The 14,711-nt window shown below is 35.7% G+C and overlaps 1 protein-coding gene across 2 annotated transcripts in view; it reads right to left on the bottom strand.

The window, feature by feature from the left end:
- cdh19 (cadherin 19, type 2) overlaps nt 1–14,711 on the bottom strand; it is a 65,309-nt gene that overhangs the window by 28,383 nt on the left and 22,215 nt on the right. For both annotated transcript variants that reach the window (XM_022680293.2, XM_049463575.1), the window contains exons 4-5: nt 9,531–9,650; nt 7,353–7,520 (exon numbers count right to left, since the gene is read on the bottom strand). In XM_022680293.2, the coding sequence (XP_022536014.2) occupies nt 7,353–7,520; nt 9,531–9,650 (288 nt within the window). The remainder of the gene's footprint in view (nt 1–7,352; nt 7,521–9,530; nt 9,651–14,711) is intronic.

Genomic DNA, 14,711 nt, shown 5'->3' with positions numbered 1-14,711 from the left:
GAAGCACAATATATACCTGCTGAAAAATCTAGCTTTACACTGCGTAAACACTGGCAGGCAACAGAGCGACAGGTGACAACTCCTTTCCTATTGGATGGAACGATTTTGTAGCCGTGACGCAGCAAACTTGAGAGATTTTCTCTATTTTAATGAAGCGTGACACATTATACAACAGTTAGTTCCGACCTCACAATCTGATTGGTTGAGAAGTGTTCTAGCCGTGCTGATATTTGTGATAACATCACGGCCTTCTCACACTAAACTTGTATCACTCCGCCGACGCGTTGCCGAGTAACGGCGTATACACACAGGACACCCGCAGCAGCGTTAGCTTAGCACAGACTAGCGCTCAGCCGCGGCACGCTCGCCCACAGCACTGGCTCGTCTTTGGTGGAAAAAAGGGAAAGAAAATCGCTCGGTTACTGCCGTCTGAGAGCCAGAGCGCTTACCAGCCAGGCTAGGCTAAGCTAAGTTAATGCTGAGCTAAAGCAAGCTATGCTAACCTAACCACAGTCCAGCCGGCTAGCTAAAACCAACACCACCCAGCAAAACAAGCAGAAATGCTCAAAAAATGTGCAGCTTTCACCTGAAAACGACTCCACAGAGCAGGAGAGGAGAGAATCAGCGTTATTTCACGCTCCTAACATTACCATCTTCGCTTATTCCCAATTTCGATTTCAAGCTAACTTTCGTGGTGTTAGTCTGTATGAACCATGCACCGTTTTGTAGTTAAGCTTCAGTTCTGTTACAGTTGTGGTGGAACTACTTTTTGGCGTAAGGCACAGTCCATATTAAAGCATATTCATTCTTAATTTCTTAAAGTTCTTTGATTTATTTTCTTTATTCATAATGTAAAAAAAAAACTGTTGTATAAAAGCAATAGAACACTCGAGGTCGTGTGTTATCACGAATAACATCACGGCTATTCGTGATAACACACTCTCTCTCGTGTTCTATTGCTTAACTACTGGCTGAACAACTTCTTCGGCCCAATCAAAGGCACGGGGGTCAGTGAAATTATATTACTACCGTACTTGGTTCATATCCCCGGCAATGGGGTTCCAGGATTATGGCTGCTGTTTTTGCTCTTTCCTTTTTCCATGATGCAGTTTTACACAAACACAGAGCAATTTAGAGAAAATAAAGCTTGAAAGAAAGTAGTGAACAGCGCAATAGGTAGCTTGCTAGCATGCTAAATGCCCACGCTGACCAGTATAGTGTATGTTGAGTTTGATTTTGGTCATGCTGATCATTTCAGTCAACCAGCTTGATCTTGATGTTCATGCTGGTCAACCAGCTTGGAAATGTTGATCACAGGGGTCAGCCAACATGGAAATGCTTTGCAATTGGTCAGATTGATCATGACTATAGACCAGTTAAACCATCAAACTCAAACACAGACTCAGGATACACCAGAGCAAGACTACTTTGAGAAATTAAATAGCCTTTATTGCTTTACCATTTTACAATTTCTGTCACAACCCACACACAAATAAAGAGACTTACAAAAGTCAAAACTGTCTGTAACACAAAATACACATATCTCGGTACCTGAAGAAGCTCTACACAGATTGCAGTACACTACAAACAAGCAGATCATACATGAGAAGGAAATGCTGCAGGACATGGAGCCTTTCGCTCATCTGGAGCCTATCTGTGATAACTACAGTGATAGACACAGATGTGCTTGAACTCTAGCGTGGAAACTCTAGCGTCCTGCTGTGAGGTGAGCAACTGAGAAAACTGAACATCCAAACTAATCAGCTGTATAAGGAACTGTGATAGAGAACAGACTGCACCAAAGCAGCTAACCATGCTCTCAGTGGAAGAACCAGCCACACCACGGAGGAATATTAAAGAAAATTAAAGAATATATACTAACAGTGTAACTATTGCCACAGACTCCTTAAACAAATGAGAAATAGAAGATTCATAGAGTTCCTGAAGCACAGACAGACACATGTTACAGAACCCACTGTACTAAAGCGAATAAGAACAAGGCTGCTTACAGTTTGGTAAATTATATAGAAGATACTACTTAAATATTACTAATGTATTTAGACAATAATAGATATTAAACATAATGTTGCTTTCAGATTAAAACCATGTATCTTTAAAAAAATGGACAGGGAAAAATATAGGAAGAGACAATAGTCATAATTACAGTACATTTGTGATGATAATTGAGCCCTGTAAAAAAAAAAAAAAAAACATATCAACCATCCTCATTAATGGGAGAAATAAGTTATTTACTATAACTTTCTTTACATATATATATATATATATATATATATATATATATATATATATATATATATATATATATATATATATATATATATATATATATATATATATATATATATGCTGGATTTAGACTTAATTCAAGAGGGTACTTCAAATAAAAACTTACAATAATAAAGAAAATATCCAAAAAAGGAGAATCGGTTGATAAATATGTTTATTCACTGGAAAAGCCTAAGTATGATTAGTTTGAAGCTTAAACACAAGAAAAATATCAAACAATCAATAGGAAAAAAAAAAAAAAATCTTTAATGTATTACCTAAGCGGGGTCTGCAAAAAAAAAAAAAAAACTTTAAAACTACTTATTTCAATATTGTTTTTATTTTTTTTTAAAAAGGTGAATGTTTAAATATTCCCCTGTCAACATTTAGTGCTCATGTGGTTCTTAAGTTGTTCAATACAAAACACTTCTTTAGCTAAAAAAAAACAACTGTATTTTAAGGGTTCAAAAAGCAAGAAGTGTTTTTTTAAAGTAATTTTGCTATCTTTTAAATATACCTGTGCATGTTTGTATCTCTGGCTGTCTTAAGCATAAATATGAGGTTTCTGCTCACCAAAACTAATCAACTGTAGATATTAGTGTGAGTTCAGTTCACTACCCTCTTGAATTTAGAGACAAAGCACCTGCTGCTTAAGTGACTACATAATAAAAAATAGCCAGATAGCTAGCTATTTACTTCTAACTCATTTGTAATTTGTTTCTGTCACAAGTAGTTATGTGACCTTTTAATGAAAACTAATCTTCAGTTTAAAACCTTGCAAATCATAGCATACCTGAACCAAAAACTTTTAGGAGCAAAGCTTTATTATATTACAATTAGAAACATTGACAGCTTAAAAAAGATGTTTAGAAGTGGAATCTTAGATCTATATCACAAAAACTATAGTATTAATTACATTTTATGGAATTACTTATTTGATGTGAAACACTATGCCTTAGGATGAGCAGCAGTATCAGTAAATCAACAAAACATACACAACCTGGAGATGCTGAAGAGTACAGATGAGGTATTTTAAGAAAAATATATGTATAATAAATAGATGTGTTTAGTTAAAACACAATAGTAGTTCAATTACAGTGGTATCAGACAGTCTGATGGTCTGTATTATACAGTGCAGTTCATGTCTGTGGGATATACACATATCTTTGATGCCTTTTTTAATATAATAATACAAAATGTGGCAATTTTGTTTTTGCAGGACAAAAGAAAATCTTTCTTTGTTTGTAAGATTATTTTCTCTGATATCTTTCTGATGTGTTTCCTGTAATCAGGATATTATCTGGTATCATCTACCTAGAAACATCTCCCTATGTCAACATAATTAAGTAGAAGTCCAGTCCAGAGTTCTAAAGCTCAGTAAAATCACACTAATTCACTACACATGTCTAAACATATGGGCCCACACCCAAACAGCCCATAATCCACCTTGCAGCTCACGCGTTTAGATAGATGGTGCATAACTAAGTGCCTCATTCTTTTCGCGTCCAGTTCAAAGCCAGCTCTTCCAGAAACCTCTCTTTATTCATGCTGAGTCATGGGGCCTGGTTTAGTAGTTTAAAGAGCAGATCAAAGAGCTGGAATGTTCTACCAGAACCGGAACCGAGGGAGGTGGTATCCGAGCACGGTCTAAAAGAGGAACTCTGTGAGCCTTCAAATATTTAAAACTACTGTACACAGAAACTGAGATTCACACAGTGTTCCAACAGAGTGAGGACTGTTCCACTGACAGTCCAGATCAAACCGCCGGAGTATTGTACTGTATCACCGCCTTCATGCTGCTGACCCCAAATATTAGTAAAAATCTATTAATCTGAAATTTAATTGACTGGAAATTCACATTAATCCAACCCACTGTTTCCTTCAGGAGTTCAAAAGTGGCATTGTTTATTATTTTATTTATTTATGTATGTATTCATTTATTGACTTACTTTATAGATCCCTACAACACACACTGCACAAAGCACATCACAATGCTCATTGTTATCTTCCACCATGCCAAAAGTATATTGTTACGCCTTGCACCTGCGTCATTTAAATAGTGACAGAGTTTACAAATATACAGCTCTAGACAAAAAATAGGAGACCACTTAAAAATAATGAGTTTCTTTGATTTTACCAAATTGAAAACCTCTGGAATATTCAAAAAAGTAAGATGGATGATCACAAGCCTTCAAACGAAGCTGAACTGCTTGAATTTTTGCACCAGGAGTGACATAAAGTTATCCAAAAGCAGTGTGTAAGACTGGTGGAGAAGAACATGCCAAAATGCATGAAAACTGTAATTTAAATCCAGGGTTATTCCACCAAATATTGATTTCTGAACTCTTAAAATGTTATGAATACGAAATAGTTGTTTTCTTTGCATTGTTTGAGGTCTGAAAACTCTGCATTTTTTTTGTTATTTCAGCCATTTCTCATTTTTTGCAAATAAATGCTGTCGGTAGTTTATAGAATAAAACAACAATGTTCATTTTACACAAACATATTCTTATAAATAGCAAAATCAGAGAAACTGAAGCCATCCCTTATTTATTTTTTTCCCAGAGCCGTATCTGGTCTGGAAGTAAAGGTGTTTTAAGGTAAGTTTCTGGCGTATTGCTATCTTGCCAGTGGAAAACACAGGTGCGCCACTGACTGATTTAAACCCTGAAACAGTCAGCAGTCAGACGTCCATTCCTATCTTGGCTATGCAGCTGCTCGTTACACACACACACATGCATGCAAACACAACTTTTATGTCCCTAATAAACAGAATACACAATAAATTCACAGCATGAGAAAGCAGGTCAATTTTGTCTGCAGAGAGCAGACGCACTGCACCATCACAATGCCAATCTGCCAAAGTCAGAGCAATGGCAAGCAACGAGCTGATTGGTTTATTTCACGTTACACCCAAAACACAACAATCAATAATTATGAGATCAAGCATTTCAATCTGTGCAAAAACAAATGCCTTTTTTAGGATCTGCAGATACCCTGACACACCTGGTGTTGCAGTTTAGTATGGCAATTTCTATCATTTGCATAAGAAATAAATGCATTAGATTTTCCAGATTAACTGCATGCATTAACGCATGAATGTTGACATTCCTAGTTTAAAACACACCACAACCATTTATCCCAAACTGCATCTTAACTGTATCAGTTAAGGATATTTTAGAGTGAATAAAAACATGTGCAACAAACATTTAGTGTAATATTTGTTTTATGATTTATTAATTTATTTGTTCTCTTTGTGTTTTCTTGTTCGAGACCCCAGCAGAGATCTGTTGCTTTGTGCTCAGTATGTGGTCAGCATTAACTGTGTGGAGCTGCAGCTCTGCTGGGAGGTTTCATGGGAATGTTTAAAAGGTAAATATTGAACTGAAATTGTATTTCAGTCAGTAAATATGTGAAGGAAATCTTGTTAAATGTATCCAGGCCAGTTTGCATTACATTTTTTATTGAGGAAATCAGTAAAAAAAAAGGGCTTTGGACAGGTTACTGGAGAAACCGACCGATGGCTGGCTGCATTTGAAACAACCTTACATAGATTTTGCTTAAGAAATGATGGGTATATTTACTGAGCTCATGAGCTACATTTCAGGTAGAAATGTGAAAAGCATTAAAGCTTAAGTTTTGAATCATTTTAAAGCATATTCGCATAATTCAGCTTAAAATAGAGTTTTAAATATCTGTTAATAGTAAACCCCAGGTTTAGGCCATGCTCACCTCAAATTTTAATCAGAATATAAATCTTAATTTTATTATGTATAGTGGAAAATCCTTAACTTATAGGGCAGGCAGAGCTCAGAGGGGTCTAGCAGACTAAGGCACTGTCTACTGTCTATAATCCTAAAGTTCATACTGCTTGCCATCAGCAGCCAGAGTCTGAGAGCCAGCACAAAATGCTATACAGGTTCATAATGTTATGCCATTGTTCATGGGATAACATTACAATGGCAATCTGACATTAAGACAATAGAATTGAAGTTATGATCTTGTGCACAACTTATGCTTCAAGTAAATGTATAAAAAGCTAGGTACAACAATATAAGTAGATGTTTTTTTTTTTTTTACAGCATTCAGAAAATGATTTACAACAGTGATTATTATTATAACACTCCATTTAAAGAGGGAAATAAGGTCAAACAGCTTAAGATGGGTTTGCCAAGTTTTTTTCGCAACATTTTGATATTTTGAAAAACCAGAAAAGCATCTGAAGGAATATACGCATAATAAAATACTGCTTAAAGCAGCATTATGTGAGAATAGGGAAGGGAAACATATGTTTTCTGCCTCTCCGCTAAAACAAGCTTTACACATACATTTCCAGACAAGCTGAAAATAATGAAATGCGGCTTAAAGCAGCATTATGTGAGAATAGGGAAGATAAAGTTTTCAGCCTCTCTGCTAAAACAAGCTTTACACATACAGTTCCAGACAAGCTGAGATACAGTACCATCACTAAAAGTGAAAAAAAAAAATCTTCTGGACAGAAGGCAGTACAGTAATACTACAGGATTTTAGAAAAATATTACTTAAGTTGCTCAGAATATCACAGTTATCGTGAACAATATCTGTTAGAAATGATGAAGCAGCTTTTCTCCATATTACAGGACAGTGGAGCATCACCATGAATTTGAAGAATTTATTGTAAAATAAAAAAATATCTACATAATGTTGTGTAAAATGATCTGCTAATTGGTCTGTTAGTGACACACACACACACACACACACACACACACACACACACACACACACACACACACACACACACTTCTTATTCAATATATACACTGTATATGCATTTTGGGTATCCAACCAATACAGATAAAATAAGTCTAAGGAGACATTTTGTCCCTAAAATTAGTTCCTTTTTCGTAATTTATAAGGGACTGAATATGGCTACAGGATAAAGTAGCCAGAGAATATCCCCAAATGACCCCAGACAGCCTAAACTGAAATGTCATATCCCAGCCATTCACATTAGCCTTACTATTAAAATTAAATGAATGTCTTTATGTCTGATCAGCTGAGACATGGTAGGACTGGCTGTGACTCACTGTGTTGGAAGGTTGGTCCATTATCATTGACATCGGTGAGGGTGATGGTCACAGTTGTCGTAGCGCTGTAGCCTCCAGAAAATCCAAACATGTCTTTCACTTGAACCACCACCAGATACGTCTCACTGGCTTCTCTGTCCATGTTCTGCCAGGAGGTCACTATTATACCTTAGAAGAGCAGGAAAAAATGTTATAATTTTCCTTACATGTGAAAAAGGTGCTTTTTCAACTCAACTATTCAATTCAATGAAGATTTGAGATAAGTATCGATAAGTTTGACAAAAAGAAAGAAATATGCTGTGTAAACTGTGTGGATCTGCTCTGAAGTTCTGGCTTTTTCAAAGTATAATTTTTCATTGAGTAGACAGTGGTCTCCATGTGCAAAACATGGACAAAAATATAAAAATCTAATTTAATATGCATTGAGACATTAGTGATGTTAACGACTGAGCTAAATACATTTTGTAGGCACACCCAGAAGATCCTAACCAGGCCAATTTAAGGAACAAATGCTAGTTTAATTGGGTTATTTTGTGAAGAATGAACATATAACATCATAATGGCACAAACCACTGGCCCACTGATAGATTATACTTGCAGCACTACATACAGCATTGATGATAGCAACCTTTTTTAACCCTTAGTTTTAACCCTGTCAGATTCACTGTGGTCAACACCTCTGAAGAACCTTTAAATCAAGCCTAGTGCAGAAGCTACCTGATCTCTAACCCAAAGTACATTTACATTTGCAATATTTTTCTTAACCCAAACCCTTACACTTGAATTCCGTTACAAAGGCAAAATAATGTTAAGTTTGTAGAATTATCTTTAAATATTTAAAGTTAAATTTTATTTAAGTTAAATAAAGTTATATGTGCTTGCTCTGGCCTTGTTCAAAGTAATTGCTTTGAATTGCTTGATTAACTTTATTTAGAATAAGAAAGATCCAATAAACCCTACAGGACACGCTCTACACATGCATTTCTGGACAAGCTGACAGATACAGACTATTGCTGAAAGGGAAAGAACCATGTGAACTGATGTGGAAGAGTGCTATTTCACAAATTTTCATGAATACGATTCAGATTAGGAAGCACTATGCTTGATGCGATATATGTCATGTCAACCACTTTACCAAAGTAACATAGTGCAGTTAGCAACGTGCAAAGTCCAGAGTAGCTAGTCTTCCTATTACAAGTCAGCAGATCATCACAAAAGTAAAAAAATAATAATAATAATTACACTGTGCTGTAACAAGTCCATGTCTTTTGAAGCAAACTTGTGCTGATTTTGGTAGCCGTTTAACATTTAACATGATGCTAATGGAAATATTCTAAAGTTTCTAATTATTGCTAGTTATTTAGTTAAAATAATTTAGGCAACCATATATGACGTATAGATTTCTTTTTTTTTTTTTTTTTGCTTTTTTAAAATCAAACTTCAATTGTTTAGATTATCAAACAATCTTTGACATTCGTCAGAGTTTAGCTGGGTAAATGCCAAAAGCAGTTGTTAAATGATGATTATTTTACTAAGAAAAAATTGTGGTAGGGAGTGGCTGCCATTTTGTTTGGGTTTTAAATTGGGTTTTGTGCATGTGTTTATATTAGAAAGGGAGTTAGGTAAGCGCTGTGTCTTTTGTATATCTGTTTTTGTATATTTCATACGTTAGGTAGCACTTTTTATAGGAGTTAGTGTGGGTTTTGTTTATTATTTTGGCCTGGGTTACTCCTGAAAGTTTTCTCTGGTGTTGTATATATATATATATATATATATATATATATATATATATATATATATATATATATATATATATATATATATATATATATATATATATATCCTGTGTGAAAAAGTATTTGATGGAACCCTGAGTTTGGAGCTCTACCAGAATGTACAGCCATCAGTTTGTGTCCTCAAGCTTTGGGTGTACTTGGGTTCTGCACCAGGACAATGATCCAAAGTAGACAAGCGAATCACTTCTTAATAGCTTCAAAAACAAAAAAAGTCCTTAATAAATAAAATTACCATTTAAAAAATGCTTATTATATTTAAAATGTAAGTACTACAAAAAAGCTAAAAATAAAAAGAAATACTTTTTTCCCAGCACTGTTTGAGCTACAATATTGGTGAAGCTGATACTGGACCCAAGGCGACGTATAATAAAATGGCAGCTACCTGTTTTGGGCTCCACTGAGAAGTAGGGCTCTCCTTGCAGGATGGAATAGATGAGTTTGGCATTGTTCCCAAACATGGGGTCATCTGCATCTGTGGCTGTCACCTGGACAACTGTGGTCCCTGCACAGAGAGAGACAGGGCATACACATTGTCAGCGCTAGCCTTTGACTCATGTAAATAACCTGTGTGTGTGTGTGTGTGTGTGTGTGTGTGTGTGTGTGTGCGTGTGTGTGTGGAGGTGACGCAGGTGAGCATGACAGTTGCAGGGTCTATGTGACATATCTCCTACTTCTTTTACCCCGAGCTCTCTCTCTTTTTCTCTCTCTCTCTCTCTCGCTCTCCCTTTAGTGCCTCCTTGTCTATCTCTCGCTCTTTATTCTTCATCATTCCACCGCCTTTTTCATCTCTCTTTCCACGTCCTTATCATGTCTCCTTTTTCATTCTTCTTTATCTCTTTTTCTTTCAACTTCTCAGCTAGTCAGTGCATCGCTGTGATTTCTGTTTCCCTGTTGTTTTTTTTTTACTCTCTCTCTCTCGCTCTCTCTCACTCTCTCTTTCCCTTTTATGAATATCTTTGACTGCAATATTCTCCAGCGCAAGGCTATCCCTCTTTCCGTGTCCATGTTTATTTCTTTTCACCTTTCTCTCGCTTTCCATTCCTTCTCGGTTTCCTTTCCCCTGCAGTATGATTTATTGCAATAAAGACATTATGCAGCTGAAACAGATTACGTACAAATTGAAATGGTAATGTGCGTGCAATAAAAAGGCAATAGTAATGATAACAATATTTAGGCAGAAATAAATCATATTGCGCGGATTCGGGCATATCATATCTCCAACCAATACTTTTTAAGTGGCAGAAGCCTCCCTCACATTGAGAAAACCCGGACACCTTGGCAGGAGCAGGTAAAAAAACAATGCGGGGAAATGATAGAGTAGGGGAAACCTTCAAAGCTTAACAGTATTATTTTAAGTTAATTCAGTTCATTTTCAAATGAATCCCTTTATTAATAAACATGACATGACAGTTCCAGTGCTCTGCTTCACCTAGAGTCAGGAGAAGGTTTGAATGATAAAAAAAACACAAAGCTTTATAATATTAAACATACAGTGCATTTAATATTGTTGCTGTTGCACTAGACTATTGTATATCCATTATTGTATATACATTTTTCAGTTTTGGACAAAATGTGAATCTGTCAGCTGTTCTTTATTATGGGTCAGAGATCATGATGAACTGACCAAGAGAAAAATCAAAAATGACTTGGAATAAAATCTTCTTTTCCTTGGTTTCCATTGATAGTTATAATTGACCTAAACCCCCACCCATTAAGCTGCTAGTCAGCTGTATCTCCCCCACTGCATCACTAGTGATGCCACAAGTCAGAATTGCCAAGTAGCATCACAGTGCACTCGGAGGAAAGTGCAGCGACTCGGTTCTGATACATCAGCTCACAGATGCCTTGTGCTGATCGACATCACCCTTAGGAGTGATGAGGAGAGAGAGAGCGCCATCTATCCACACAAAGAGAGCAAGGCCAATTGTGCTCTCTCAGGGCTCCGGCAGCTGATGGCAAGCTGCATGATCGGGATTCAAACCAGCAATCTCCCGATCATAGTAGCGGTTCTTTAGACTGCTGGACCACTCTGAGCACCCATTCTAACTCACTTCTAATTAACTAATCCACATTGCCTTGCCATTAGCATGCTGGCTAGTGTTCTAGTGTTATGATCAGTTTATTTACTGCTATCTCTTGACCTTTGACACGGCAGTGTATATATTTGACCATTATTGGTACTAGTCAGGGCTCAGTAAAACATCAACACGAGAGCAACAGGTGCAGAAACAGCAGCTGCTAGCTGACCCCTGAGGAGATCACCAGCCTGGACATCTGTTAGTTCACACACTGGTGCATCATCGTTATCATCTGGCCTCATGACAGGCAGGTCTGGTTTAAAGATGGCTCCATTAGTGATACACACATTGTGAAAGATTGCACAACAGGTGACCAGAATGTGAGCAAATGATGCCTTCACTGTCTTCAAGACCTTTGGTCAGTGTGAATGGCTATTTATAGCATGTATGCTATATATGTTCTGGTCAGGTCGTTATCAGAATACTGTGCCACTTGGCCAACATAACTTTCAGAAATATTGACTTAAGACCTTGTATTCTTTTGACTATTCATCATATTTATAAGACTTTCCAGCTTTATTACTTTTTATTTTTTACTTTTTATTGCTTGTGATAAATGCCTACATCCTGTCCTGATAAAAGCTGCATGATAAAAGGAGGCACTATTTTGTAAAATTATGCATTTAAGGAAATTACAATTGACTTAAAATTGCATTATCAAAATTGCATTTTGAATTGACCATGATTATCTTGGTCTGTAACAAATAGTATTTGTTTTTTTATGTTTGAAATTTATTTTAATGGATATGGAGACAATATGAGAAATATTAAGCAGAAACCCATAGAGAAATGCAATATATGACACTCTTGTATATGTCCCTATTGAATATCAAGAATGGAATTCCATATACATTACAGCAAGCTTGGGAAAACCTTAAATTCAGTGTTTGTTTGTTTTTTTTTTTTCATTATTTTGAAATTGTCTGGATTGTAGATTAATACTTAATCCATCCAAACTATGAAGAAAATCATAAACCAGGATATGTTTTATATTTCAGATTCCTCAAAATAGACACATCTTAATTAGATAGAGACAGATAGAGATTTGCACATCAATGCATTTTCTCAGTCAGCTTTATGAGGTAGAGTCACCTGGAATATTCAGCTTTCAGTTAACAGCTGTGCTGAACTTATCAAGAGTTAATTACTTGAATTTCTTGCCTCTTAATGTGTTTGAGAGCATCAGTTGTAAAGTTGTGAAGAGTTGGTATACAGTGAATAGCCCTATGTGAGTAATGTTCTAATCCATATCATGGCAAGAACATCTCAATTAGGTAAAGAAAAATTTACTTTGAGAAATGAAGGTCAGTCTGACTAAAAATTTCAAGAACTTTGAAAATATCCTCAAGTGCAGTTGCAAAGACAAAGACCATAAAAAAATAACATTATGATGAAACTGGCTCTCATCAGGACTGTCCCAGGAAAGGAAGATCAAAAGTTACCCCTGTTGCACAGGATAAGTTCATCAGAGTTAACAGCCTCAGAAACCATAAGTTAATAGCAACAGCTCAATATCTGTTACTTTAGTCTGGATAACTTTAGTATAAATTTACATTGTAGGAAAAACAAAAAATAAAAACACTGAATGAGAAGGTGCATCCAAACTTTTTATCGGTTCTGTATATTTACAATATATTTACAGTAAAAAATTGGGCATATATGTAATGTATGTCAATCTTCTATATGTAAAATCTACAAATGTAAATTAAGACAAATATATTATACAGTGATTGTATGCTGTGGACACTTAATGCATGTTACATTGACATTGACTCAATATAAAAAAAAAAATATATATATATATATATATATATATATATATATATATATATATATATATATGCTTATTTCATAAAGTTGGCACAGAGTATATCTACCTCTTAATTGTTAGCATTAGACAATAAACTAGCATGAGCTAAATGCTCCTACACCTACTTCTTCCTCCCTAACTCTCATCTTCAGCTTCTAAGAACATTCTCCCATTGTCTCTATTTAGTACCGGTTTTAATTTAATTGATTTACTTGATTGACTATAAATTGCTTCTTATTTGCTTGATTGAACTGTGAACGTGTCACCCACCTGGTCTTCTGAGCTACTGATAAAAAGAAAAGTGTGTTCATATGTAGACTGAGGACCTATACTGATCAACACTGTGACCTTTTCTCTGACATTAACTCACTAATCAACAGTCTGTGGCTACTACTGTTGTGCTATATATGGCTGAGGAGCTATGTGCTATGTGAATGTACAGAGCTGCCAAAAACATTATTTTTATCTCTTTGTCTCATCCTCACTTTCATCACACCTGTGGAGTATGTAATAAAAACAGCATAAAAATCAATATATAGATATCCATACTGACAAGAACTTCAAACCGAAGATGGGTATCACACTAGCTGGCATATGCACAAGCTTTGGTTACAATACGTCTCAATGTGTCCATTTCTACATCACATAACTCTGCAAGCGCACACCTGCTAAGCAAACCAAGCTAGCTGTTAACCAACGACTGGAAACAATACACTGTAAGCCTGGATAAGCTGAATTAACTTAAATTATTTAAGGAAACCTGTTCATTTTATTGATCTTTATTTATTGATTTTATACAATGGCTTTTTATAAGAATTCTACACTGAATGTTATGGTCAGGTGAATAAAACAGATTTGTATTTAGTCTTCCCTTTGATTTACTTTAGGTAACACACAGACTTGAAACACTCATACAAAATTAGATGAAGAAAGAAAGAAAGAAAGAAAGAAAGAAAGAAAGAAAGAAAGAAAGAAAGAAAGAAAGAAAGAAAGAAAGAAAGAAAATGCCACGAAGAGAGAAAACTATAGCAAACAGCCAACACAGAGTTACTGCAGCAGCTCAGAAAATGATGCTTGTTCTTACAGCCTACAACACAGAGACCAAGCAGTTAATCATCATATATCATATGTCTTAAAATGTATCTATGGTAGCCTGGGGGGAAAGACCACACACTGATGGTGAATGTCAGAAACTGGGGGACACACCCAGCATGCATACAAATTGTTCCAGAAACCAATGGAAAAGAAGTGTCAATGGCAACAGGCTAAACTCAGTAATTATAAATTGATTTTGAACTCAAAGATCTCTGTTTGAATGTATATGTGCTCACACATGTTCATCTAACTCAAACTAGTTCAGTATAGTGAAAAACAGAATCTAACAATATTTTTTTTTTCACAGAATATTTTAAAACAACCTTATTTGTCAGTTAGACTTTTAACACAACTAACCAGATACCCCACACAAGAGCACATTACTTAGCCAGTACAGTGAGTAAACGATCAGAGCACAGCTAACAAACAACACTAACCACACAAAACTGCAAACATAGCAGACCAATTTAGCTATAGCAAAAACTACAGCAGCAATCTGCAATCAACAAAGTGTATTGTCTAATGATCTGTGATCAGAACAGGCCACAAACACCATATCTAGAAGTTACACTTTTGTAAT

This window comes from Astyanax mexicanus, chromosome 1, assembly GCF_023375975.1.
Source record: "Astyanax mexicanus isolate ESR-SI-001 chromosome 1, AstMex3_surface, whole genome shotgun sequence".
NCBI classification, from domain to species: domain Eukaryota; kingdom Metazoa; phylum Chordata; class Actinopteri; order Characiformes; family Acestrorhamphidae; genus Astyanax; species Astyanax mexicanus.
Note: the sequence above shows the minus strand (reverse complement) of the source record. Positions and strands in the feature narration are given on the sequence as shown.